The sequence below is a fragment of the Eschrichtius robustus genome, chromosome 2, assembly GCF_028021215.1.
Source record: "Eschrichtius robustus isolate mEscRob2 chromosome 2, mEscRob2.pri, whole genome shotgun sequence".
NCBI lineage: Eukaryota > Metazoa > Chordata > Mammalia > Artiodactyla > Eschrichtiidae > Eschrichtius > Eschrichtius robustus.
Window position 1 is genome coordinate 148,568,491 of NC_090825.1, and position 24,251 is coordinate 148,592,741.

The following is a 24,251-nucleotide window of genomic DNA, read 5'->3' on the forward strand; positions in this document are numbered from 1 at the left end:
CAACGGTCACAACTCCTTGGCCAATAGAACATGGTTAGAGGACACAGCAGAGCGGCCTGTCAGTTGGCAAACTCTGCCCTGTGACATGCACTTGAGTGAGGGGAGCAAAGGCTGGCTAGAACTAAGGGCATGTGTTGAGATGTAGAAGGAGGTCAAGTTGATTTGATTTGGGCCTGCCTTTGGAATGAAGGGAGGACCCCGGAGGACCGACAAGCTGGAACTTGTTCTGTTAGGTAATAGGGTGGCAGAGTAGCAAACGGCAAGGGGGACGGGGAAATATGGGCTTTGAATTCAGAGAGGCTTGGCTTCAAACCTTGTTTCCCTACTTAATAGCTGTGTAATGAGTAAGATGCGTCACCTCTCTGAGTCTTGGTTTCCTCATCCATAAAAGGGAGGATAGATCCTACCTAACAGGGTCATGAGAATTAAATGAAGTTGTGCCTACGAAAACGTCTACCACCTCGTAGGTGCCTAGTTCACTCGCTTCTTCCTTTCAAAGGTTTGTGAGTGAGGATGATACTTGATGAAAGCAGTGTTTCAGGAGGAATGGCCAAATGGCAGCTTGGAGACTGGAATCAGAAAGACTGGCTAGGTCTCAGGCGGTGTGACCAGTTTGAGAGGACAGGTAACTATTACTGCACGGCCTTGGAGTTGAGCCCATCCCCAGGGACAAGACCATAAAAGCTGACCCACTGGCTCCTCCACGGGTAAGGTGATGGACAGTGTGCAATGCACAGTGCCAAAGAAAGCTTGGCTGCGCCAGCTTTCCTGTCTGCTTCCCACCCCATCCTCGGCAGCCTTAGGGCAGCCGAGGGAGGCAGAGCCTGGCCTCTGGCCAGTGCTGATCCAGACGTGATTTTCGAGCCCAAACCTCAGTGCCAGCCTCAGGCACCAGCCAGGCCCTGACCTTTGCTGGGTCCCTGCACATCTCTATCTTTAGGAGCCACTGAAGGCCTTTCTGCAGAGCTGCTGGCAAAATTCTGAGCTGCTTAGCAAACTCATCTTCAGAAGATGGCTTATAGTTTTTGAAAGCTTAGGTTTAAATTACATGCAGACATTTCTAAGCCAAAATGGCCAAATGCACAGTCCTTGCAAGGGACTAATGGGAGAATTAGCAAAAAAAAAAAAAAAAGAGAGCGCGAGAGAGATGATAGTCTTGCACCTCAGGAGCAGAAGAGACACTGATTTTATACACTATGTAGACACTATGTTTATCCACTCATATAATTAAACCGCCATTACCAGTCAGCATCACTGACTTTCCAAAGTTGTCCTCAAGTGAAAATGATTTTTAGTGTGCATCAGAATCATCTGGAAGGCTTGTTTGCCCCTTCACCAAGTCTCTGAATCAGTAGATCTGGGCTCAGGGCTGCATTTCTAACAATTCCAGGCTGATACTGATGCTGCTTGCCGGTGGTTGGGTGGTATGCTTTCAGAAGCACTGCTGTAATGAATCTGCTAGTATTTATTCAGCCCACAGTGCTAATGAGTGTTACAGAATGCATGGGAATCCCAACATCCATCCCCTGATGAGTAGACAGAAGTTAATGTTAGACGACAGAAATAGGATAAAACAATGATTGATTGAAAATCTGATCTAGGAGCCACAAACTTCACTATAAGCCAAGACAGAGTTAAGACAGTCACGACCAGGTGGACATGGCGGTTTGGCAATACCAGTCAAGCACTTAGGCTGGTAACTGGGAACATGCTGGGGGCGATCGTCTCCAGTAGTAATTGTAGACACTGCCCCAGGTCAAAGAACTGGACTACAAAAATGAGCATGCGGTTCTTCGTATCACTGTGACTCTAAGGCTTTGATGGTTTCTAAAGGTTGGTAATATTTGGTGATGTCTTACAAAGGTTAGTTCTGTGCTTCACGAGGCTTTTGCAAATTGCAGTGGTTTTTCCAACTATAGGGAGAGAAGCCTTGAGGTGCGAGACAACTAGATTCTTGTTTAGGAGTGAATATAGCAAGGGTGTTTCGGGATGAGATATTTTTGGTGGCCTCATCTTCCTCAGGGAGGAATTCTTCTACCTTATCTCAGAACACACGTTATTTTCTAGGCTCTGCATGCCTAACCTAATACACAAGCATGAGGACTCCGCTGAGAATGCAAATAGGCTTAGCGGGTGACCCGTTATTAAGGAGAGGGCAGAGGTGGCTCTGGGCTTCCCAGCCCCTCTGGTGCTGTTTGTCTGGTCTCATTTTCCCGGCCTGCCGATTTAACTACATTTGCTCAAGGGAATATGGGCACTACTTCCATTTCAATTCGGCTCAGCTAAGAGTCAAAGTCAGCCCTCTGTCCCAACAGTAGTGATGTTTAGTTACTCCTGTAATCTGATGATTTCATTTGAAAAAATTATCTCTAGTCTAGAGTGACTTAGTGGCTGTAACACTGATTTACAAAAAAAGAACAAAATTCCTTGGTATCTTGGCATATTTAACATTCTGTGAAAATTAGGGTGTTTCTCATCAACTGGTACACCCTTCTCTAGTAATGGAAAAAAAGAAAACTGAGATGGACCAAAAACTGTCCACCAAAAAGCATACACAACAGTCACTTGGGCATTTGTGGGCAGGACACCTTCTCTGGGTTGCTCTATTCTGCCCTGTCACTGGGTTGAGGTCGGTGTTGGATGGGCAGGATTTTGGCCGGGTCGACAGAAAGGGGCTCTGCTGAGGCCTCCCTCCGGTGGCAGAGGCCTCCCAGGGAAGGAGGCTCATGGTCTTGAAGAGGGGATTCTAGTCTGACAAGCTTCCTTGCAGAGCATAGGACTGGTAAGACTGGTCATTGCATGTTTACCTATTAGTGGAGTGAAGAGGACTAGAGGGGCCCTTCTCTGGGTACTGAGGACTTGGTAGTTGAATCCCAAACTGAAAAGGACACCAACCTGTTTCAGCTGGAAGCAGAACACACTTCAGAAGTAACTGCCGCCTGCCCTAAACACGTGGTCAGCTTGCTTTAAACTAAGGGCACATGTTGCCCAAACACCTTGCTAAATATGGAAGTGCAGTCCTAACTTACAGGTATTGATGGTAAAGGTGGAAGTCTAAACAGGTTAAAGTCTGAGTAACAATATCCAGGAGTAGATTCAACTAAGAACGAAAGACACTTAGTTTGAAGTAATTTTTGATATCATCCAAGGCTTGGGATGCAAAATGCCGAGTCATCACCTGGAACCTGTCAGAAACACTCTCAGGTCCTCCCAGAACTTCTGAATCAGAATATGCATTTTTTTCTTAAAATCCCCAGGTGACACTTCCGCTAACAAGTTTGGGAAACACTGACAGAACACACTATGCTCAACTAAAGACCGGCATCAGGAATAGTCCGGGGAAGAGAGGAACGTCTTGCTCACTTCCAGCTACACCCACTAGCTGCAGGACGACGGTAGTTCCAAGGCATGTCTACCAGCCCTTCACTGCCATTAAGTCGTGCTGTGCACAGGAATGGCATGCAGGCCGAGGAAAAAGGTTACACTGCGTACCTGGGGTCTAAGAATTAGTCGAAGCTTCAGAGTATCAAATGATTTAATTACAAAACTTAAGCCACTTGTTAATTATTCACCTTCTAAAAAACACAAACATGAGAATAAAATAAACACACCCAAGACTCACTAGCCCTTGCAGGATAGGAAGAAGCCCTGGATAGAGAGCCTGCAAATGTTTTTCCTTATACCTAAGTCTACATTTCCTCATGCATTCTAGGGTCCCATGTTTTGACACCTCTTACAGGGGAAGGGAAACGGAAGCTAAAGAGTCAATGACAAGAAGGTCACGACAACCTTAAAGCTATCTGATGCTAATGGCTTGTACACTCTTATTTGCAACTCTGAGAAACAGTATCAAATAAGCATTGTCAAATACCTACCCCTGGCTAACCTTTACTGTCATTCTTTGAAATTGCATCTTTGGGACTGGTTATGTTCCTTCATTGTAGCTCTTGCTTATCCCCAAGAACAAACCCTAAAATTCATACACAGTCTCTAAGTTCAAGTACAAAGGTTTGTTTCAGGACAACCCCAAGTTGATGTAGTGTTTCTTAATGTATCTGTAGTGTCTACTGGGTGTCACCCCTTGGACAGGCTGGCCAGAGGGCAGCACGACGTGGGGCCCACATGGTCAACTCTCCTACTGGCCCACTGGCTCCCTACTTTATCTGGACACCGCCCCACAGTCAACATTGAATTGTGAAGTCAGTGATGACCTTGGCCTGTCTTCACTCTGAAGTTGTACTCTTATGTAACTGAATCCAGTTCTTCACCATTAATTCAATGGAGCTTCCAAAACGTGTCAGGCATATTCTAAAAAGAAAAGATAATCATATCAAAATGTTAGTTTTGTGTTATGTTTAATTTTATGTCCCCAAAGGAATTAAACTAGAAAGAAAGACTTGAAATGAATGTTTTACACTCCATAATGGAATTGAGGTCTTCTCCTAACATAGATAGGTACAAAGGGACAATTTCTCTCGAGTGCCCCACGTGAGCCTGATGTTCTCACTTTGTTCACTCACTGATGCTTATTTTATTTATCAAAAGTAACAGACATCTTGAAGAATCTTATAAAGAGAACACCGAAGTAGAATGAGGGGATGAGGCACACCCTGATGGTTACCAACAATGGCTAAGTTAAGAGTCCGCCACTGCTTACTTGGTGATTGCTCCTTATGTTTACTAATGTCTCCCAAGCTCTGCAAAAAGCATTGTTTTGTGCATCTAGCTGATTTTTAAAATTAAATTTCAAATGTAAAAAAAAAAAAAAAAAAAAAGGAGTGCTCATATCAGAAGAATCCCACGGTAACTGACAATGGCGAATTGAAATCCTTACTAAATACAAGGAAACAGAGCAGGGCTTAAAGCAGACTCTGAGCCCCATTTAGGATGCCGCTTTAGAATGCATTGCTTGATTTTATATAAAAACTGTAAACCCAAGTTAACTCATGTCCAGGGGACAGCCTCATTTAAACAATTTCAAAACAACAAGACTTTCATCTGAATTTGCCTTGTGCACACCAATCATCCCAGGTGGTTTCTAATGAAACATCTATTCACAGCTTAAACGTTCAGCTCTGCTGGCACAGAAAATCATACTCACGGACACAGGAAAACATTACTAATTAGTTCTCAGTAAAAAATGACTCATAACAAAATGAAGTCCATTTGCAGTAAATACTTTTCTGAACAGGCAAGAAACATGACCCTCAATAATGGCTTACCCCTTTTCTATCCATTTTCTATATCTATAAGCCAGAGGTGAATGTTCCTGGACAAAAGACGGGATACCGGACCTTAGGAAGCATCCTGGGATGGAGCTGGAGGGTCCTGGCTTTCAGGCTCTGGAGGGGGTGCTGGCACAGCTTCTTTTTTCTGGGCCGCCAGGAACTCGTGAATTGCTCGTTCTATCTGTGGCCTGAAGATGTGGTTTAGTTTGGGATCCACCACCTGGGAAATAATTCTGTCCACTCCAGCTTCCAACATCCCTGACCTTGAGGAGACAAATAGATCATTCCATTATTTAGCCCCCAAGTGTCATGGGAGAGCCCAATAAATGTCCACCTGGTCCAAAGTACAGCCCCTTGAGGAGTTCTTTCACAGGGCGGTCCACTTACCACATAGGGTTCAAGCAATGATATCTTTAGAGGGCAATTCACGACCGGCGGCTATCACTATTCCTAATTCACAATCTCATCCACTCCCACCTCAACCTTGTACAAAAGAACCAAACAAAACTGTCCCAGAGACAAAGAGCAAGTAACAATATGGTAGGAAAGAACCGACGGCACGGGGAGAGTTGAAAACCTCAATCTTTCAAAGCCAGCAAGCCTCCCACTTGACTCCATTTCCTTCAATATCTATCCTCTCACAAGTCAAAGCGGGAGAAGCAGCCTCCAGCAGCAACCTGGCTAGTAAGCCCTAAATCTTATATAACACAAATCAGTCAGGGCTGGGAATGTTTACAGCATCACCAGCAATTCAACAAGGCCTTCGGCTGTGGTTGTTACCTATGACACATACTAGGTAACCTGGAAGCAAACAAGTAAACAGACAAGAAACAGACTGGTTCTCAGCTCCTAATGGGCTAAAATACATCCCCGATCCTTTCTGAAATAGAGCAAAAATTAGTCAAGATGTCTATATTCAAACACCAGGGGTGGGTAGTGAGGAAGATTATGGTCACAGGAAACAAATCTCATTTGAAGAGTTTGGAAAATAGTCCATGCAGGGTCAAACTGAATTGTTCTCCTCAAAGGATTAAAACAGTCAAATACCATCACAAGCATGGTGGACAGGTTTTACTTACTTTCCTTTAGACTTGAGTTCTTAGGCCATTCAAGCTTTTGCTTGGGTAAAAATAGGTCCTGCAGTAATGGGGCAAATGGTGTGTCAGGGTACAGCCAAGGAGACAACTGGGTGAACACACACAGTGATAAGTGAGATGAGAAACAGGCCTTGAACTGGTTAGGCTGAGTAGTGAATAAAGTGCTTCCTAGATCCAGTGGTAACTGACAGCTTATCAACAGAAAGCCTAGATGTAAACAGACCACCACTAGAGTACAGGGGCACTTTTGGGCAGACCCCAACAGACAATGTGTGCCCTTAGAGATGAGCACCGTGGAACACAGAGAGGTCAGCAGCAGGCCATGGGTCGGTGGGGAAGCAAAGCCACCTCTCCTTAGGCACAAGCCAACGGCTGTCCACCTACACCACCCTGCTTCCCAGGTCAGATTCACAGGGGTCTTTACTGGAGGTGAAAGCCTGACCAAGGAAAACAAAGTACCAAGAGTGTAGCTCCCTTTCTTGGAGATTTTAAAAGTGTTTGGAGAAAACAGGATCTTGTCAGGAGCCTAAAACAGAAGGTGAAATGAACAAATATGCAGTTAAAAGACTTATCAGTCATAATTAGGTTCAACAGTAGAGGCTGATTTCCTGTTAAGCCCTCCACGCTGCAGAACTGGGATACAGCTTCTGGGCCTGAACGGCCAGGCCAGCCAGCCAATGCTGAGGGCTGCAGTGTTTCATCTATAGGGTTAAGCAGCAAATCCTCACTTTAAAACTTCATTAGAATTTGCCTCGAATTCAAAATGTTAGCAAGAATCAGAGAAATGTCTCAGTATTACATCCAAATTCATGTTTTCAGGTTAAATACATTCTAGATCAAATCAGAAAGGAGGAAATATTTACATAGGTGGTAAAACTATGAAAAAAAAGCAAGGAAAGAACGACCATCCAACTCAGAAGTATGGTAACCTTCTGAGAGGAGGAAGGTATATCAAGAAAGGAGGGAAGCAGGGCCGGGGTGTTTTGCAGGGTGCTGGTAAGTTCTATTTCTCAACCTGAGTGGTGACTACAGGGATGTTCTAATTACTTGTTATACTGCATCTCTGTTCTAAGCACTTTTCTGTGTTACATTTCATATTAAAGGTATACAAAGAGAAGCGCCACATGCATACCTCAAGAATGACATCACTGTGTATTAGAAATTAACAGTAATGACAGTTTTCATACCATTAATGGCAGCCTTTCACATATTTCAAATATTTGGTGTTTTGATTTAGTTTCTTAATATGCTTGCCAATCTTTTAGAAGGTAGGGTTAAAAAAAAAAGTTTCATCTGGTTTGTTACTACAGCTGTCAAACAGGTTTTTTGTAAGGATTAGCAATAACACATATAGGGACCAGTGCCAGACGTGAAATAGTTGCTCAGTAAGTGGAAGCTATCGTCCCCTTCTCTCTGAAGGATCCCTGTGCCACAGTCTGCTCCCTAGAGAAACAGAAAGGCAATGGGTGATAAATCCAGAATGACAAGGCGCTGGGCATCTTTTGGTATCATGCTTCTTCCCTAACGCTGAGAGCTTTTATAAATTTTAGTTTCGTTTGAAAAGACTCAGATTTCATCAGCCGTACAGCCACACTGAAAGCGCCAGCTTGTTAATAAGCATCCTTTTCTATTTTACAAAACTTCTTATTTTGAAATTATATATCCATAGAAAGTTGCAAAGAATTACACAGGGAGGTCCACGCACTCCTTTACCCAGCCACCCCGAATGCTTGTACTGTGCACAACTTCAGTACAATATCAAAGCCAGGAACACAGGCAAAAGGAAAAACTCTGTAACTATGTGTGGTGATGGATGTTAACTAGACTTACTGTGGTGATCATTTCACAATATATACAAATATTGAATCTTTATGTTTGAAACTAATTATACCTGAAACCAATATGCTGTATGCCAATTATCCCTCCAAAAAAAAGGGGGTGGGGGCAAAAACCCAGAAAACCAGCACGGGTACTCTCCTGACCTCGTTTACATCTCAGTTACAGTTGCACCCATGTGCGTCTGCGTGGGTAGCTCTGCACAACTTTATCATGAGGAGCTTCATGTAACCACCACCACAATTAAGATACTCACCTGTACCCCACCCCCTTCATGCCACACTCACTGGCCCCCCTGACCCTAAGCCCTAGCAGTCACTAATCTGTTCTCCATCCCTATAATTATATGTTAGTTCACGAATGTTACAGAAATGGAATCGTGCACCACTATATTTTTGATACTGGGTTTTTTTTCACTCAGCACAATCCCCTGATGTTTCTGTTTTTAAAGAGGAAGGCCTCACAAGCTTTTAGATATTCTAGGAGAGATACTGGATCAAGAAAACCTGAACATAAGCGCTGGTATTAAGAGCAAAAAAAGGATTCTGAATGGATTAGAAAAAGCTTATCTTAGGACACTGGATTTCATGAGCCACCACCACTTTTGTGCCAGTGACACTGAGAAGTCACTTGGATGAGCAATCAGTAGCACCTCATTAACTAAGGTTCAGTTTGCTACTGTGAAGAATATACTTTGATAAGACTCCATGCCTTCCTGAAAGCTGCCGTTACACTTTAGAGGGGCCGTGTGGATTCAGAAAATGTGTGTAACCCACACTGACTTGTGAGAAGATCCAGCCGCTCTTGCCCAAGACCCAAACATTGATGTATCGGTATGAACTCCAGCGTATGTTCACATTACACTGAAAACTTCAGAGAGTATGAAATATGTCTTACAATTTGGAATATCTTTCCTGGTAGAGGTGTGTATGGGAGGCCTATGTGGGTAGCAAGAATTTCAATTGAGTTCTTTGCTTACTTGAACCTTAATTTTAATAGGGGCGGGGTGTGCTGTAACTTGTATGTCATATTTGCTGGAAAGTACCATGCACCTTGACCAAACAGTGCCTTGCACTGGCCTTCTTGCGAGTCACACTTGTGATTACTGCCTTTTCGCTCTCAATTCTGCTTACTTACTGAACCACACTCTGCCTCAGACCATTTCGCAATTGGTTTTTGTTCATCGTAGGATTCCACTCCTGCTTGTCCAGATGTGTTGACACAAAATTATCCACTTTCTGCCTCAGGTTTTGGTAAGCTGGCTAAAATATTAAAAAGAAGGGGCAAGGTCAGAAGTTACATGCACCAAAGTTTTGGAAATTAGTCATTCAGAACACTGCTTTTCATAGAAACGCAGAATTTCAGGTCCTTAAATACACTCCCATCGTGTCCATGAAGATCACCACACAGCATGGCAGAGCATGGATTAATGACCAACATGTGTGCCTGCTTCATGGTGGGTAGGTACAATGCCAGATGCTTTATCACCCCACTTACTTTTCAAATAACTCTACGAGGGAGGTCCTATTGGCTCTCTCCTGCTCTCATGTTAGAGGATACAGGCTTAGAAAAAGTAAACAACTGGCCTACAAGGCTAAAATGTGGCAAAGCCAAGGTGAGACCCAGGCCGCTTCCAAATCCAAGGAAATGGGTTCTAGTCCAGCTCCACTGCTTACTAGCTCTCTAACTTTCAACAGGTCAGCCAACCTGAGTCTCAGTTATTTCTGTCTGTAAAACAAACATTACTGCCCTGCTTACCTCATAGGGTCTTCTTGGCAACAAGCAAGGCCTCAGGATAGGTTCTCCGCATAAAATGAAGGGCCACCCAACCCTCAGCATGACTCATGAATGCAGACTGAAGTCAAAGCCTACGGAACACTGGGAAAGGCTGAAGGGAAGCAAAACTTAAGTCCCAAAAGGAGCCTGAGAGGCACTTATCGGTCTCAAATGTTCTAGACCCAACTAGGATCAGAACAAAATCAGAAAGGAACTTGATGAACACAAGGAATCCGTGTGAACATAAGGAATGCATGTTCTAAGCCTCCAAGGCCTTCTGGCACCACCAGCTGTTCTTCTCCAAACCAGGTGTAGCAGTGTGCGCTGCTGTTCACACTTCATTCCTCTCTCCTCCCACTGTGGGCAGAGAATACTTCCCTACCCCAGTGACGCTGCGTTTAGCAGTGTGATTTGCTCTGGCCAACGGGGTGTTAGTGACAAGAGGTCCTAAATGTGGCTGTGCCACCTGGCTTGGCTCTTGTACTCTGGTGACCTTTGATGAGGGTATGTCCTTTGCAGCCCCTGTCCATTTGGCCTGGGACCTATAGGATGAGCACATGTGCAGCAGACCTACCCCAACCCACAGCTTGGACCCAAGCCCAGGCCACCTACAGCTGAGCACCAAGCCTATCTAGATCAGAGGAACTTTAGCTGACTTGTAGCCCCATCAGCGTGAGAACAAATGCTTGTTATAAGTCACTGAGATTTGGTTTATTATGTAGTGTTACTGTGACAAAAGTTTGCTAACAGTCAGGTAAGTGAAACTGACAAAGGACTCAATAGGTCTCAATTCCATGAATGGGCTCTTCTCAAAGGCCATGACTCACAGACATAAAGACTCTCCACCAAACCTGGAGACAGTAAGGCAGGGAGATGGGTGAGGACTAAAATTCACAGATACCCATGTACTGTCTGCCTAGCAACTCCTTTTTCCTGGTAACCATCTTCCCCTCTTCATTACCCAATACTGTGGGTAGGGCAGTGGGTGCCATGTTCTCCTGGCTACAGGGGTGGGTGCCTACCCGTGTTGAGACAATGCAGACACTTCCTGGGATTTTTTGAACTGGAGCTGTTTCTAGAGGAAGAAGCTGTAAGATGTCACCAATAGATACTAGTAACCAAATGGACGACTGTGCTCTGCAGTGACAGTTAAAAGGTTATGAAGAACAGGCATGAGAGACAGCACTAGCGGAGCATCCCTGGTTCCAAATGCATCCCGACCCTTCTGGCAGTTTGTTCGTTCCATCTTTCCTTAGATCCCATGAGCCAACAGATTCTCCCCTTTGCTTACAGGAGTTAGAATTAGATTTGTAGCTTTTAACCATTAATACTGATACTATACCGTCTACGATTCAAAATAACTCACCCAGTTTTAGACAGAAACGGTTCCCAGGGAAAAGGACAAAGGACAGCTAATGTCACCACCAAACCTTAATAGACCCTGACAATATAGAATAATCCCTTCAGTTCATGAAGTGAAAGGACCTAATGTGCCTGCCACTAACATTTTATTATACTTACTATCGCCATCTCCCTCTCTTCTTCACCTATCAGTTTGTTCTGTTTGTTTATATTTTGGATGCACTGCAAAGTAAATTACAAACACCATCAGTTCACTTTTCCTTAACTGTTTGCAGTCTGGGGCGGAGCCTAACAAGATGTAAATCTGACAAGCTGTCAGGTGATGCTCATGATCCAGGGGCCACACTTTGAGAACCACGGGACTAAAGCAACAAAGGATGTGCCTAAAACGCACTATCTTCAAGAATTAAGACAACCAGGTGACTACCAGAAAGAACATCTAAGGAGGTGTTAAGTGGTGAAGGCTCCAATTCCCTCTCCCCCAACAGATTCTCAATACCGATTTAAAGAAATGTATACTACGTTGATCAAGCTGCACAAAACCCAGTGAGACAAATGAAACATGAGTGGAGAACCTGCAATGGGAAGTTGAGAACACCCAGTCCTGGAAAAGGTGAAGGCTCTGTCAATATGTACCTGGGAACCTCAAATAAGGAAAATTAAATACCCCATTTCAAGGATAGCACTTCTCCTTGAGTTTTTAATCTTGGAGAATAACAGCATACACCACTTACTATTTATACTATCTGGTCTACGTTTCAGTTTTCTACCCTAGAATACCATCTTTGTTGAGGACTGGGTAGTGACTTGCTCGTTCCTGTATCCACAAACCCCATCAATAAATGTTTAATGGGTACACGGACAAGGTCTCTCCCTATTTTTAAGGCCTAGTTTTAAGCTCACAATCTTACTGTGAGGTACGCAAAAGATTTCCATGATAGGCTCAGAGAGAAGAAATCACTTCCCTCTAGCGGCCCATTCAGTAACAGAGCCTCCTAAGTCTACAACCACAGTCTTGTTGGAGAAGCTTCTGAAAAGGGAGTAAACGAATATTCCAGCAACTGCTGTTTGTCTGACACTTAACACACGTGACTTCACTGAATACAAATGAACCTTGGCAAGTAGGTAAAGTGAAACAGCATTGTACTAGCTGTTGACTTGGTTGACCTATGGCATTAGGATCTAAAATAGGCACCAAATCCCTTTCAATCAATGATGGAGAACAAAATAGGGTGCTGGTTCTACAACAATGTACCTTAATTAACTGTGCATGCAAGTCTGCAAATCACTAAGCTAGAGAAAAGGAACAAATAGTTATTACAGGCTGATGATTGTGTATTCAAACCATTCACGCTTACTTACCTGGTTTTCTCCACTGTTTTTAACATACTGAGATTTGTTACTGAGGGCCTGAAAGGAGTCCCATCTTGGGAAAGACAGGAGATAGGCTGTGAAACCGGTACTGGATCCCCACGTCGAGAGATGCGACTGGGCTAAGTCGCACACAATAGTGATGGGGCTGGGAGCCGAACCCACGTGGGCATCCCTCAGAAAGCTTCCTATACTGCCCTAAGAGGTCTCCTCGCTGCTGACATTTTTAAGGTGTCTTTTGTTTTCCTCTCTCCTTTGGAAATGTGAAATGCAACCCTGGCAGCCTCATGCCCAGCCCGGCCCGCCTGAGCCCAGGCGGCCTAATCTACCTTGGTGTCCACGTCGGCCAGGCAGTCCCGGCGGAAGCTGTCAAACAGCCCCCGGCTCTTGAGCTGCTCCACGATGAGCGCGATGAGCTGCGGGTCGCCGGGAGGCAGTGAGGCCGGGTTGATGGGGCCGCCGCTCCCACCGGCCCCCGTCGCGCCTGTCGTCGCCCCCGCCGAGGCCTGGCCGGCGCCGCCGCCGCCCACCGCGCCGGTGCCCCCTCCGCCCCCGCCGTCCGCCATAGCTGCGCCCCGTGCCCGCGAAGGAGACTGAATACGGATTCCTCTCAAGGACAGAGGGCCTGGGTCGTGTAGAGGTGGCCGAGGGGCAGGAGGAGGAGGCGGCGGCGGCGGCGGGGGAGGAGGAAGCGGTGGCGGCGACGGCAGGTTCTGAGGCAGCAGAGGTGGTGGCAGAGGCGGCAGCCGCCCACCCCATCCAGGGCGCTCTCCGGGTGACGACACCGCCGACCTCTGCATTGTGGGGCAGGAGGTTTTCCGGCAGTCATCTCCGGCTTTCTTATAGGCAGAGGTCTGGCCGACGGAAACTACATCTCCCGGCAGGCTCCGGACTCTCGCCCCCAGTTTGCGGGGCAGTATGGGACTTGTAGGCTTAGGCCCTCGTGATTGCTGCAGCCTGGGCTGGGCTTCCTCGCTCCGTTGCTGCCCTCTCGCTTTAAATCAGCGCGTCCCCAAAGTGCCTGATTATAAGAATCGTCTGCTAGGCTGATTGAAAGTATAGATTAACAGGTTTGTCCCTTAGAGATTCTGATTCAATATTTCTGGGTCGGGGCCTAGGAATCTGTGCTTTTAACATGCATTCCCGCGCCTTTCTTGAACAATACGATCCAGGAAATGTGGGAAGCAGTGGACTAGTCAAATTTCTTTTATTCAGAAATTGTGGGTTTATTTCCCCTTCTGATTTTAATAGAAATGCATACTTATTTTAGAAAATTGAAAAATAATGGAAAACTGCTGTAAAAAAAAGTTTCCCTGATTCTCTATTTTATGTGTGTATTTCCTTCCAGATATTAAATATTGTCAATAATAATAATAATAAACGAATATTGAGTAATTGGAATATTACAGGCATGATGCTAAGTACTTCACATACACTACTTCACAATCTAAAAAGCAGCTCTTGTCATCGCTATTTTACAGAGGCAGAAATGGAGGCACAGAAAGTTTGTTACCCTGATCACGTAGCTAGAGGTGGAAGAGGAGGGTTTGAACAAAGGTTTCCTGAATCCAAATCTTGGCAATGTTTAACCTAAGGTGTACTACATTCTGAGAGCTAGCTGGCATCAAAGGTAAGGCTTTTTTCTTGATTTTTTTTGTAGCCCCAGTTTACCGTTGGAACTGCCACCACTGTCCTCTCTTCCATTCAGCCTTTTGTCCATTATTGACTGAACTCCTGCCCACAACCCCTGGCAATTCTGCCTGCTCTTGTTATTTCCTCATCTTCCATAAGCAGTGGAGGGGTTGTAAATAATAAATTCTTCAATATCCTTGCCTTCTGGGAAGAGGCATAATAGACAGAGATCTGGGATGCTCTCCACTCCACCATTTCCTATTTAACAGAGTTTAACCCTTAAAATGGAAATCGGGATGTTAGTTTATACTCATCCTTTAACTCAAGCTAAATCTTCCTCAAAGGTTAAGTTAATGACCAACATTCTCTCTTAATACTTCACCGTCCTGAAGATTACCTAATGACCATTCCTCCTAGTTGTCCCACACTCATCCCCCACCTTTAGCCCCAGGAGAGGCCCCATTCAGACTGCCTGGGCCTCACGTCCATTCTCCTCCAAGCTCCCTGACTTTGACCAGCCTCTTCTCCATTTTGGCACAGCACACCTTAACTCTCTTTCTCCAGGGTAACTTTTCTGACCCTCTGACCTAATCTGGTCTTGTCTCACTGGTATAGACTCTCAGAGCCTCTTTCTTGTAGCAATTATTGTAATCAAAAGTGAATAATTTATAGGCTAATTGGCCACCTGTTTCCCCTGCTACGGTGTAAGCTTTAGAGCTGGGACCACAGCTTGCTCTTCATCACTGTGTTCCCAGCCCATAGCTCAATGCCTAGCTCAAAGTAGATGTGTAAATTTTTGTCTGTTTCCTATAATCTTGGGATAGGGTCAGAGAGAGAGAGAGAGAGAGAGAGAGTGAGTGTGTGTGTGTGTGTGTGTGTGTGTGTGTGTGTGTGGAGGGGGGGAGGTGGGTGGAGGAGGGTGTCATTTGTAGCCACTACTTTCAGAAAAAGTAGGAGATGATGGATTAATCCATCATGACCAAATGGGTAAGTGATCCTGGAGGTTGGCAGCAAATGGTTTAACCCTTTGTCAGTCTCATGGAGACCTTGTGTCCTAGTTGCTAGAACGCTCAACTGTGAAAAGAGGCTGCACCCTATACCTGTGACCTTGCCTCTGGAACTGATATAAATTGGGTGTGGTGGCGTCGGGGGAAGGAGGAGTGAAGGAAATCAAGACTAAGGGAGGCTTATTGTTCGTCCAAATTTGCAGTAGGAAGCTTCCACTACATCCAAAATGCATTCCTCCCCCAAGTCAAGGAGCATGTAATACACAATAATTGTCACCAGGGAGCGCCATTGCTGTATTAATAATCCAGGACCTTTAGAAATTTCTATGCAGAATACTGCTTTAATTTTGGCCCAGGTGGTGATCTCATTTTCAGATATCCTTTAGGAAAAAATAATTGTTGCCTCTCATTGTTAAAATTTGTCTGTAACAAGTTGCCTGAGCCCAGTGAATTGTACATATTAGGTGTTGGAATATTTTATGTCAAAGACTGCAGGCCAAACCCAGATCTCAAAGGAGAAGGGGCAGAAACTAGAAATGAGATACACAGTTTGCCAAGGGAGATGTGAAAAAGCAGCCAAGTGCGTGGGCTTTTTGCATCAGGTGGCACTGGATTGGAAGCCCAGCTCCATCACTTTGGGGTGGTGTGACTTTGGGAAAGCTGCATCACCTCTCCGAGCCTCAGTTCCATTTTAGCAATCCATTTAGCGTAATTCCTGGTCCTCAGCAAATGTTGATAACATATTACAGTCACAAATTCACATCTGGGTTGGGAAGTTATTTGATTAACCACTGTCTCCTCTGCTAACTTCTAAATTCCATGAAGGAATGGATTGTCTGTTTATCATTGTGTCCCCAGCACCTAGAACAGTGTCTGGTACATACGGGCTCTCTGTAAATATATGATAGATGGATGGATGAAAAAAGTAATGAATGAGTAAATGGGAAATTTGCTCTTCTAAGTATAGGATCAGGCCATTCAAGATTCTTGATACCTTCCTCCACCAAATGGAAGAATATACTCAATATATTGACTATATATACAGAGGGGTCAGGTGTTCTAGTGAGCTTTCCATATGTGTGACTGAATTGGACTAGGAGCCTGGGGCTGGGAGCAGGCCCCAAGGTTAGAAGTCAGTCTATGTGTTGCCTTGGTAACCTTCCAACCTTCTAATCCAAGATCCGGTTATTTAAGCAGGAGCGTTCCAGAGCCCAGGGCTGCATTTAGACACCACATCCACTTGGGGTAGACAGGTTGTTGGTCCTTATTCATGTTCATGGTGTGGCCCTTTTTCTCCTTGCTTCCTTGTTTTCATCCAAAGAGCCTTACTAATTCTTAGGCTGGACAGGTATTCATTTCTTAATTGACAGCATCCAGCGTTTCTCGAGATTGCCTGTCTGTAGTGTATTGGCTACATCTGCATCAGAGGATCTTGGCTGCTTTTTGTTTGTTTCTTTGCCATGTTTTCCAGCATCTCTAATGACAGATTGGATCCAAATACACACTCAGAAAACAGGGCTTTGATAAGGAGGCGTCCTCAGCGCCAATCAATACTACCACTGCCTCTCCCACCTAACATGCATCTTAGATAGCATTTCAGGCTGCAGTGTTTTTAACACGTTGTCATTTTGAATTATTATTACTAAAGAATGCTGAGTGGAAGAGGCAACCTGATATAATGTAGAGAAAAGAATGGGAAGTTTGGTATCTGGGTTGGGTTTGGATCCAGCATCTCTGCTATCGTCTATGTGACCTAGGACAATCTTCTGAGCCTCAGTTTGTCGTGAAATGTAGAGATAATATATATGCAGAAGGTGGCACATGGTAGGCACTAATAGCTAATAATATGGTCTTGAAACAACATACTAATGTACTCAGTTGTGGGCAGAGATCTTGAATAATATATATTCAGAATTAATACATATTTAATTGCTTTGCTAGTTTTAATCTTGTGATGACATAGAGAACCACTCAGCGAGTCCCTAAATTGGTGGGCTCAGTGAAGCCAAGTTCACCGTCGAGCCCTCCATGCTCTTGCTGCTGTGGTCTGGATCCGTCCTCTGCCTTTGTCTTCACACCTGCAATGCCGTCTCTCATTCTCCAGTGACACACATATCGAATCATTTACTTCTAGTTACCTATCCAGTATCCATTCCCCTTCTTTATCAACAGAACCCAATTTTGTCTGGGGCTTCGGTGTGCCCTGTTGAAGTGTGTACTTCCCTAGATTCCTTTGTTGCTAGGAGTGACCATAGGTGCCATTTCTGGCCAAGGAGATAGAAGCTGAGGGTATCTGGGAAAGCTTTGCCTTGCTGATAGAAGCACTGCCCCTTCCTGCTGTGGCGTCGAGGTGCAGCAGTCCTAAACCCTAAGGGTTAGTTAGGGGCCAGTGAGTTGTGAACAGAAGTGAGAGTTGTGTCACTTCTGGGCCAGGACATTTAAGTACCAACATGAAGCTGATTCACTTTGCTGTACAGCAGAAACTAACACAACATTGTAAAGCAACTATACTCCAATAAAAAATTTTAAAAAATGTACCAACATGAGACCCTCCAAGAATTCTCCTTTCATCTGCCATGATAACCAGCACAATTTGAGATAGTGGCTGATCTATCATCCTGAGCCCCAAAGTGAGGCGACATGGAGTAGGGGCCCTGGTTGGCCCCCAATGGACCAGCAGGAGTGAGAAATAAACCTTGGTTGTTTTATGCCACTGAGGTTGTGGAGTTGTTTGTTACTGCAGCATAATCTAGCCCATCCTGACTGATATAACCCTGACCCCATTCCTCCACTAAACCCATCATTTGTGGAATGACTGAATGTAAAAACTAACTAACAAATGACTAACTAAAAGCATGAATGAATTAGCTTCCTTCTCCTGGGCCCCATCCCTTCAGATCATGTCTAGGAATGACTATAAATCCACCTAGTTTACCCTGTGTACCTTTGTAGACAGCTTAGGTCAGTCTTTCTTCAACTTTGGTGTTCATCAGAATTCTCTGAGGACCTCATTAAAAATACAGATGCCCCGCCATCCCCTCAGACCTGCAGAATCAATCCTTAGAAGTGGGTCTTGGCCATCGGCATTTACAATAAGTTTCCTAGGAGGTTCTGACAATGGGCCAAAGTTAGGAACGGTTGCCTCTTTGGGTAGAAAATTCAGACCCCCATCAACAGGTCTGAAAGGGTGATTGTTTTTGGCATTGGGTTTTTCAGCATCTCTCAGTCATCCCTGCCTCAGCTCCTACTCGCAGCCCTCACCCTTGTTCCCAGGTGGCCACCTCTACCTAAGTGATTACCTTTGATTAAAGGTTCCCTTGAAAATATCAGTGACATCTCCCCTCTGGCCCTTGCATCTCTTGTCTGCAAAAAGAAGGGAGTTTATACCTAGAGGGAGGCCATCAATAATGGTGCCTGAGAATGGAGGCAGGTACGAAGGGTGCAGAGGGGTGCCGGTAACTGATCGAGGCAGCTCTGGGGCCGTCCCACAGAAGGTGGCATTCAGACAGGGTCCTAATGAGTGTGGAGGGCATTGCCCTTCTTTGTAGAAGTGCCTTTGAACATGTTCCTGCATTTGGGCCCTCCCCACCTTATGAGTCTTGGCAGGATGGGGAGACCCCCTTCTACCTGGGAGCCCAGAGACTTGCTTTCCCGGCTTCCCAAACATGTGGTCTTGACTTCAGCCATCAGAGGCCAATCTGGCACTTGACACAGCAGGTGGCATGTGAAGAAGCAAGCTCCATAACTGGGGGAGGTGGTGTCTGCCTCCAGAAGGGCCACGGTGGGGTCCCGCAGGGTGTCCAGTACCTGCACGGGCAACATCAGAGGCACCTGATGCTGTTCTGTGCCAGCAATGGGACAGTGGCATCTCCATGGTGTGATTTGGCAGTGGCTCCTGTCCATGTCGTCTCCAAGCCTGGATCTCTGGCCCTCCCAGGGATTCTGGAAGCCACCCCATATTCTTTACTGCATACCTTTACTGATTAAACCAGCCAGAATTCATTTCTGCTGCGACTAAAGGACCTTTCCTGGATAAGTAGGTAGAGAGGAGAGAGGTTCAGGGTCCCAGGCAGAGGGTACAGCTTGAGCAAAGGCCCAGAGTCTTGAAGAGCATGGATATATTCTGAAAAGGGTTGCCAGTCCCATGGGTTGCAGAGCATGTATTTGGGGTGGAGTGGGGACCAGAAAGAGATGAGGTTGATGAAATAAGCTGGGACCTCAAATGCTACCATTTCAGAGGTTGAACGTGACCTTGGAGTGGAGACAATGGGTTTTAAATAGGACAGGAGCTGTATCAGATGCAAAATTGACAGAGATTTCTCTGGGACAGCGCAGAGTGTGACTGGACCCGGTGAAGCTGGGGGCAGGGAGACGGATGAGGAAGCCAGAAGAGGCATCTCATGTGGTAGGTGTTGGCTAGGGCGTCCCTGCCCCTTGCGATCTGGCTAAGACTGCTCACTCCTTCCTCATCACCTCCCCCCGCCCCACCCCGCCCCATTGCCTTCCTAGGCCCTGCAGAAGGCCAAGCGGGATCCCTTCCACAATTTCTGCAACTTCTCCATGGTCCTCTCTGCTTCGGAGCTCCTGCCTCTGCTGTATTCATTTTAGTTTATGGATTTTCATGTGAAACTCAGCACCTTGATTCTTTGGCACAGATTGAAGTTCTGAGAGTATCAGAGGAGAGACTGACGTTTCAGCAACATTAAAAACAAACAAACTGCAAATTGTACTTTCAACCCTCTTGTTCTTAGAAGACGCTACGTGTCCCGAGGGATTCATGGTCAGCTATTTCTCCTCATGGGTGCACCAGCCTCAGTGCAACTCATTACCTCCTCTCTCCCCGCCCCGGCTCCGCCTCCCTCTTCACTCCCACCTTCATGGTTTGCCCGTGAAATGCCAGATACTCCTGATGGGATGCACCACAAGTCAGCCCTCTCAAGCCCTCTCTTCCAAACTCAGCTCCAGGCCCACTTTTGCACCTCCAGGCCCACGGAAGAGGCCATCCAAACACGAGGTTATCCTCTTAAAAAGCTCCACAGCCCTTTGAAGACAGGAGTGTTAACAGTTATTTTTCTGCCTCTATGATAGCTTTTCACAGTTGAATTTTGCTGTTAGTAATTGTTTTTTTTTTTTTTTTTAAAAACAATCTTTCTCATTTTAATTTTTATTTATTTATTTATTTATTTCTGGCTGTGTTGGGTCTTCGTTTCTGTGCGAGGGCTTCCTCTAGTTGCAGCGAGCGGGGGCCACTCTTCATCGCGCTGCGCGGGCCTCTCACTGTCGCGGCCTCTCTTGTTGCGGAGCACAGGCTCCAGACGCGCAGGCTCAGTAGTTGTGGCTCACGGGCTTTGTTGCTCCGCGGCATGTGGGATCTTCCCAGACCAGGACTCGAACCCGTGTCCCCTGCATTGGCAGGCAGACTCTCAACCACTGCGCCACCAGGGAAGCCCCAGTAATTGTTTTATTTATTTATTTATTTACTGTATTTTTTTGTCTGTGCCGCGTGACTTGCGGGATCTTAGTTCCCTGACCAGGGATTGAACTCGCACCCTGGGCAGTGAAAGCGCAAAGCCCTAACCATTGGACTGCCGGGGAATTCCGAGCTGCTAATAATTGTAAACCACAAAACAGGAGAATTTTGTCTATCTCATGTAAAAGTCTGGAGGAAGGCTGACAGGGCAGCTCCATGACCGTCAGGCTCCCAGGCTCCTCCGCCGTCTTGAGAGCTCTGATCCAAGGTGGCTGCCCAAGTCTCCAGGCCCGAGGGAGCTGCGGGCAGGCCGGGAAGTGTTGCTGGACCTTTTTGGTACAACCTCTGGTTAAAATTTGGTGTTCATGTTATTAAGGAAGAAGTGGCAAATGCACATTGGGAGGAAACTAGTGGTCTGTGCTGTATCTACGAAGACCACTCATCTCAGAAGGTAACCTGCACTTTTCCCTGGACTGGATATTGAAGCAAGCTTAAATGTTTAGTCTGTCGGTCATGGTGTACAATGGTACCGGTAGTTGTTCTCACTCCTTTAGAAGTGTCAACATTACAACTTCAGGAAGGGCTGGGGGCCAGTCAGACCCGGGGTGTCTGAGGCCCCTCATAGGTCCAGGCAGACCCTCACTCATAGCGCTTCGCTTCCCTGTGTTTTCCTGGGACTCAGTCTGGCCAGTCACCTCTCTGTAGCTGAAATAGAGTATGGGCCCAAGAGGCCTGTGGATACGCCAGATATCTCAGCTCCTGCTGCCCGTAGAGACTTTATTTCCAGAGGGATACTAGGGCCACTGAGAAGTGCCCGTCTTTCTGGGGAGACAGTGCAATGGCTAAGGAGCCTGTGAGTGAGGACGAGGCTGGCTTGGCTCCTGGCTCTGGTTACTCCTGGCCCCTCCAGCGCTTCATTGGTGGGCTGTGCTCTGAGCATTTGCTGCTGTCACATGCAATTTGAGTGGACCACTTCCGTGATCACACTCCAGAGTTAGGGTTTCCTCTGTCCCTTAGGGATGCTAGAGGAATGTACAGGTCCCAGTAGCTTAACCTGGAATGAAACTCAGGTCTCCTGACTCCATTTCAGTGCCTTTTTCTTCTCCTCCCTCCCTAGGAAGGCTCTGGTTGGCAGGCTCCATGTAGCAGACTGTGGGCATCATTAATGCTATTCACTGGACAGTCCCAGCTCTCTGCTTTCTAGACCCAAGGCAGGATTGTAACTGCTGGCCCCAAGGCAGGACTATGTGACTAGTTCCAACCAATGAGCCATGAGTAGAGGTGATGTCACTTCTGGACTAGAGCCTTCAATGGCTGCTCCAGATCTCTCTTTCCGTCTGCTGAGGTGACCGTGGGCCATGATGGTGGGTGCTCCATCAGCCTGTGACCGGCAGCAGAGCCCCCAGCTGACCCCTGATGGATCTGTAGAGTGAACAAGAAATAAATCTTTGGTGTTTTAAAAATTTAGGATATTTTTTTGTTATCACAGCATTACCCATCCTAACCTAACTGTACACACCTACCATCTATTTGGTTGCCTGGCATCTCAATGCCCTTCCTATTTTGGGGGTAACCTCTACCCTCTTGAGACTTGTTGGGAGGCAGAGCCTTCCTATAGATGAAAATGCCAGGTACCACTTTCCCAGCTCGCCTTGCAGCTCAGGTGCAGGCACATAGCCAAGGCCAGAGAAGATAGTGCTTACAGCGGCAGTACCATGGGCTCGGCATTTGTAGCAGCTGCAGTGGTGACATTGTTGGGCTGGTTCCGCTGCAAGAGTTTGGGCTGTGATTCTGGCTGTGTGACCTCCCTTTTCTCTTGCCTACTCTCTAAGCCTAGTTCTCCAGCCTTCCTCTCTCATCTGTGAGCTGCTCAGTATCCTTTTGATAAATTCACGTTCAATTTAGATCACCGAGTTCATTTATGTTGCTTCCCCGACTAAGAGACTTGGATGGATACAACCAATTTAGAGGGCAGCGTGGGGCGGCATGGGAGCCAGGAGCTGGAAGGAAGTATCTGGCGAGATGCACCTGACTTCTCTCTCCTGCGCGAGCTGCTTCTCTGGGAGCAACCTTTGTCTGTCTTAGGCCAGAGCAAGCCAAAGGGTGCTGGGTAGGGGCTGTGGTCAGACTTGGTCAGCCTTTGGGCATGTGAACCTCACTTTTCTTATCTGTAAAATGGGGCCAATTTTAGGACCTCACTTATAGAGTGGTTGTAAGGAATGTATTTGAAAGAGAATGTATTTGAGAGAGTTCTGGGAACCATAAAACAAAACCCCAGTGCAAGTTCACCACATTATTCTGTGTTAGCTTGCCCGAATATATCCAGCTGGGAAATCTTGGTTGGCGTGACAGGGTTAAATGAAAACTGTTCTTCCTGATGCCACCGTTCTATCACTTACCTCTTGGAAGGTCACAGGCCAGTCCTTACAATTCAGATCCATCTGAGAGTCTACTCAAGAGACCAGAGACCTCAGACTGGAGGTAATGAAAAGATTCCTGATGGGCTTGGTAAAGACAGAGAAGCACAGAGATGGGAAAGGATATTAGGAGTTGTTTTATTCAATCCCCTCCATTTTCAGAGTTCAGAGAGGGAGAGCCACCAACCCACAGCCACACAGCACCTCTGTGGCTGAGCTTGGGGTTGGGATGCAGATCTTTTCACTCTGACAGTGTGCCTTAATCTGGAGATGTGTTTGTGCTGTAATCCAAGGATGCAAAGTGAATTTTGGGAATATGACAACTCTCCCTCAAATTAATAACCCCCCTTTCCTAGCAACCTATGATCAACTGATCCTTATCCCCCCCTACAGAAGGATCCCTGGAGTACCCCTTCTCTTTTTGCTTTCTCAGCCCTCTAAAACACTTTACTGAGGAAGGGTGAAAAATTGCTGAATCGATCTTTTTCAATTAGCACGGGATCTGAATCAAAGAAATTTGGAAGAAGAGAACTTTCTCATCCGAGTGGCTGCCAGCACCCCCACCCCAGCTGAAGTGCTCCCTTGTTCTCGCCTGCTCTGCCCCAGATTCGTGGGCCGCTCTCCGAATCGTTGGCAATTTTCTCTGCACTGTCCTGACAACCTCCGGCCATGAAAATTAAAAAACTAGTTACCGAATCTCGCTCCTAACGGCTTTGTCCTTGTCAGCGACTCGACAGAAAAATCTGGAAGAGGGAGCCTCCTTACGCCTGCAGTGGGCTGAAATGCCACCAGAATGACAATGGGCTTTGCTGTGGGAGGAGGGGAGAATGTGCAGTGTGCCAGGAGTGAATGAATGAATGAAAGGGAGAGAGAGAGAGAGAGAGAGAGAGAGAGAGCGAGCGCAAGTGCACAAACTTTGGGCTTCAAATTAAAAAATTCCTGTGTCTCAGCAGAGGTCCTGGTGTCTGTACTCCAAGACCTTCTGCCAAATGCTGAGCAGGGCGCTTTTCCCCATGCCATTGCCCTCTGGTCCTCCGCCAGGGTACAGAGCTCTG

At 46.2% G+C, this 24,251-nt stretch overlaps 1 protein-coding gene and 1 long non-coding RNA gene across 2 annotated transcripts; one reads left to right on the top strand and one right to left on the bottom strand.

Annotated features, from left to right (window-relative positions):
- Positions 1-3,517: 3,517 nt before the first annotated feature.
- On the bottom strand, positions 3,518-13,431 carry BOD1 (biorientation of chromosomes in cell division 1). The gene is made up of 4 exons (XM_068536376.1): positions 13,000-13,431; positions 9,299-9,423; positions 5,295-5,491; positions 3,518-4,308 (listed from the first exon to the last, which is right to left on the bottom strand). The coding sequence occupies exons 1-3, from the start codon at positions 13,234-13,236 to the stop codon at positions 5,296-5,298; spliced, it is 558 nt and encodes a 185-aa protein (XP_068392477.1). The 5' UTR covers positions 13,237-13,431; the 3' UTR covers positions 3,518-4,308; position 5,295.
- Positions 13,432-13,635: 204 nt separating this feature from the next.
- On the top strand, positions 13,636-23,892 carry LOC137758605 (uncharacterized). The gene is made up of 3 exons (XR_011073023.1): positions 13,636-13,740; positions 14,152-14,300; positions 23,691-23,892. It is a non-coding gene; the product is annotated as an uncharacterized lncRNA (long non-coding RNA).
- Positions 23,893-24,251: the final 359 nt, after the last annotated feature.

Excerpts from the sequence above, each read along its gene's own strand:
- BOD1 (XM_068536376.1), bottom strand. The coding sequence starts at position 13,236 with ATGGCGGACGGCGGGGGCGGAGGGGGCACCGGCGCGGTGGGCGGCGGC. Across the intron at positions 9,424-12,999 it reads TGGCCGACGTGGACACCAAG|CCAGCTTACCAAAACCTGAG; the intron begins GTAGATTAGGCC and ends TTAATATTTTAG. Across the intron at positions 5,492-9,298 it reads CTGAGGCAGAGTGTGGTTCA|GTCAGGGATGTTGGAAGCTG; the intron begins GTAAGTAAGCAG and ends TGTCTCCTCAAG.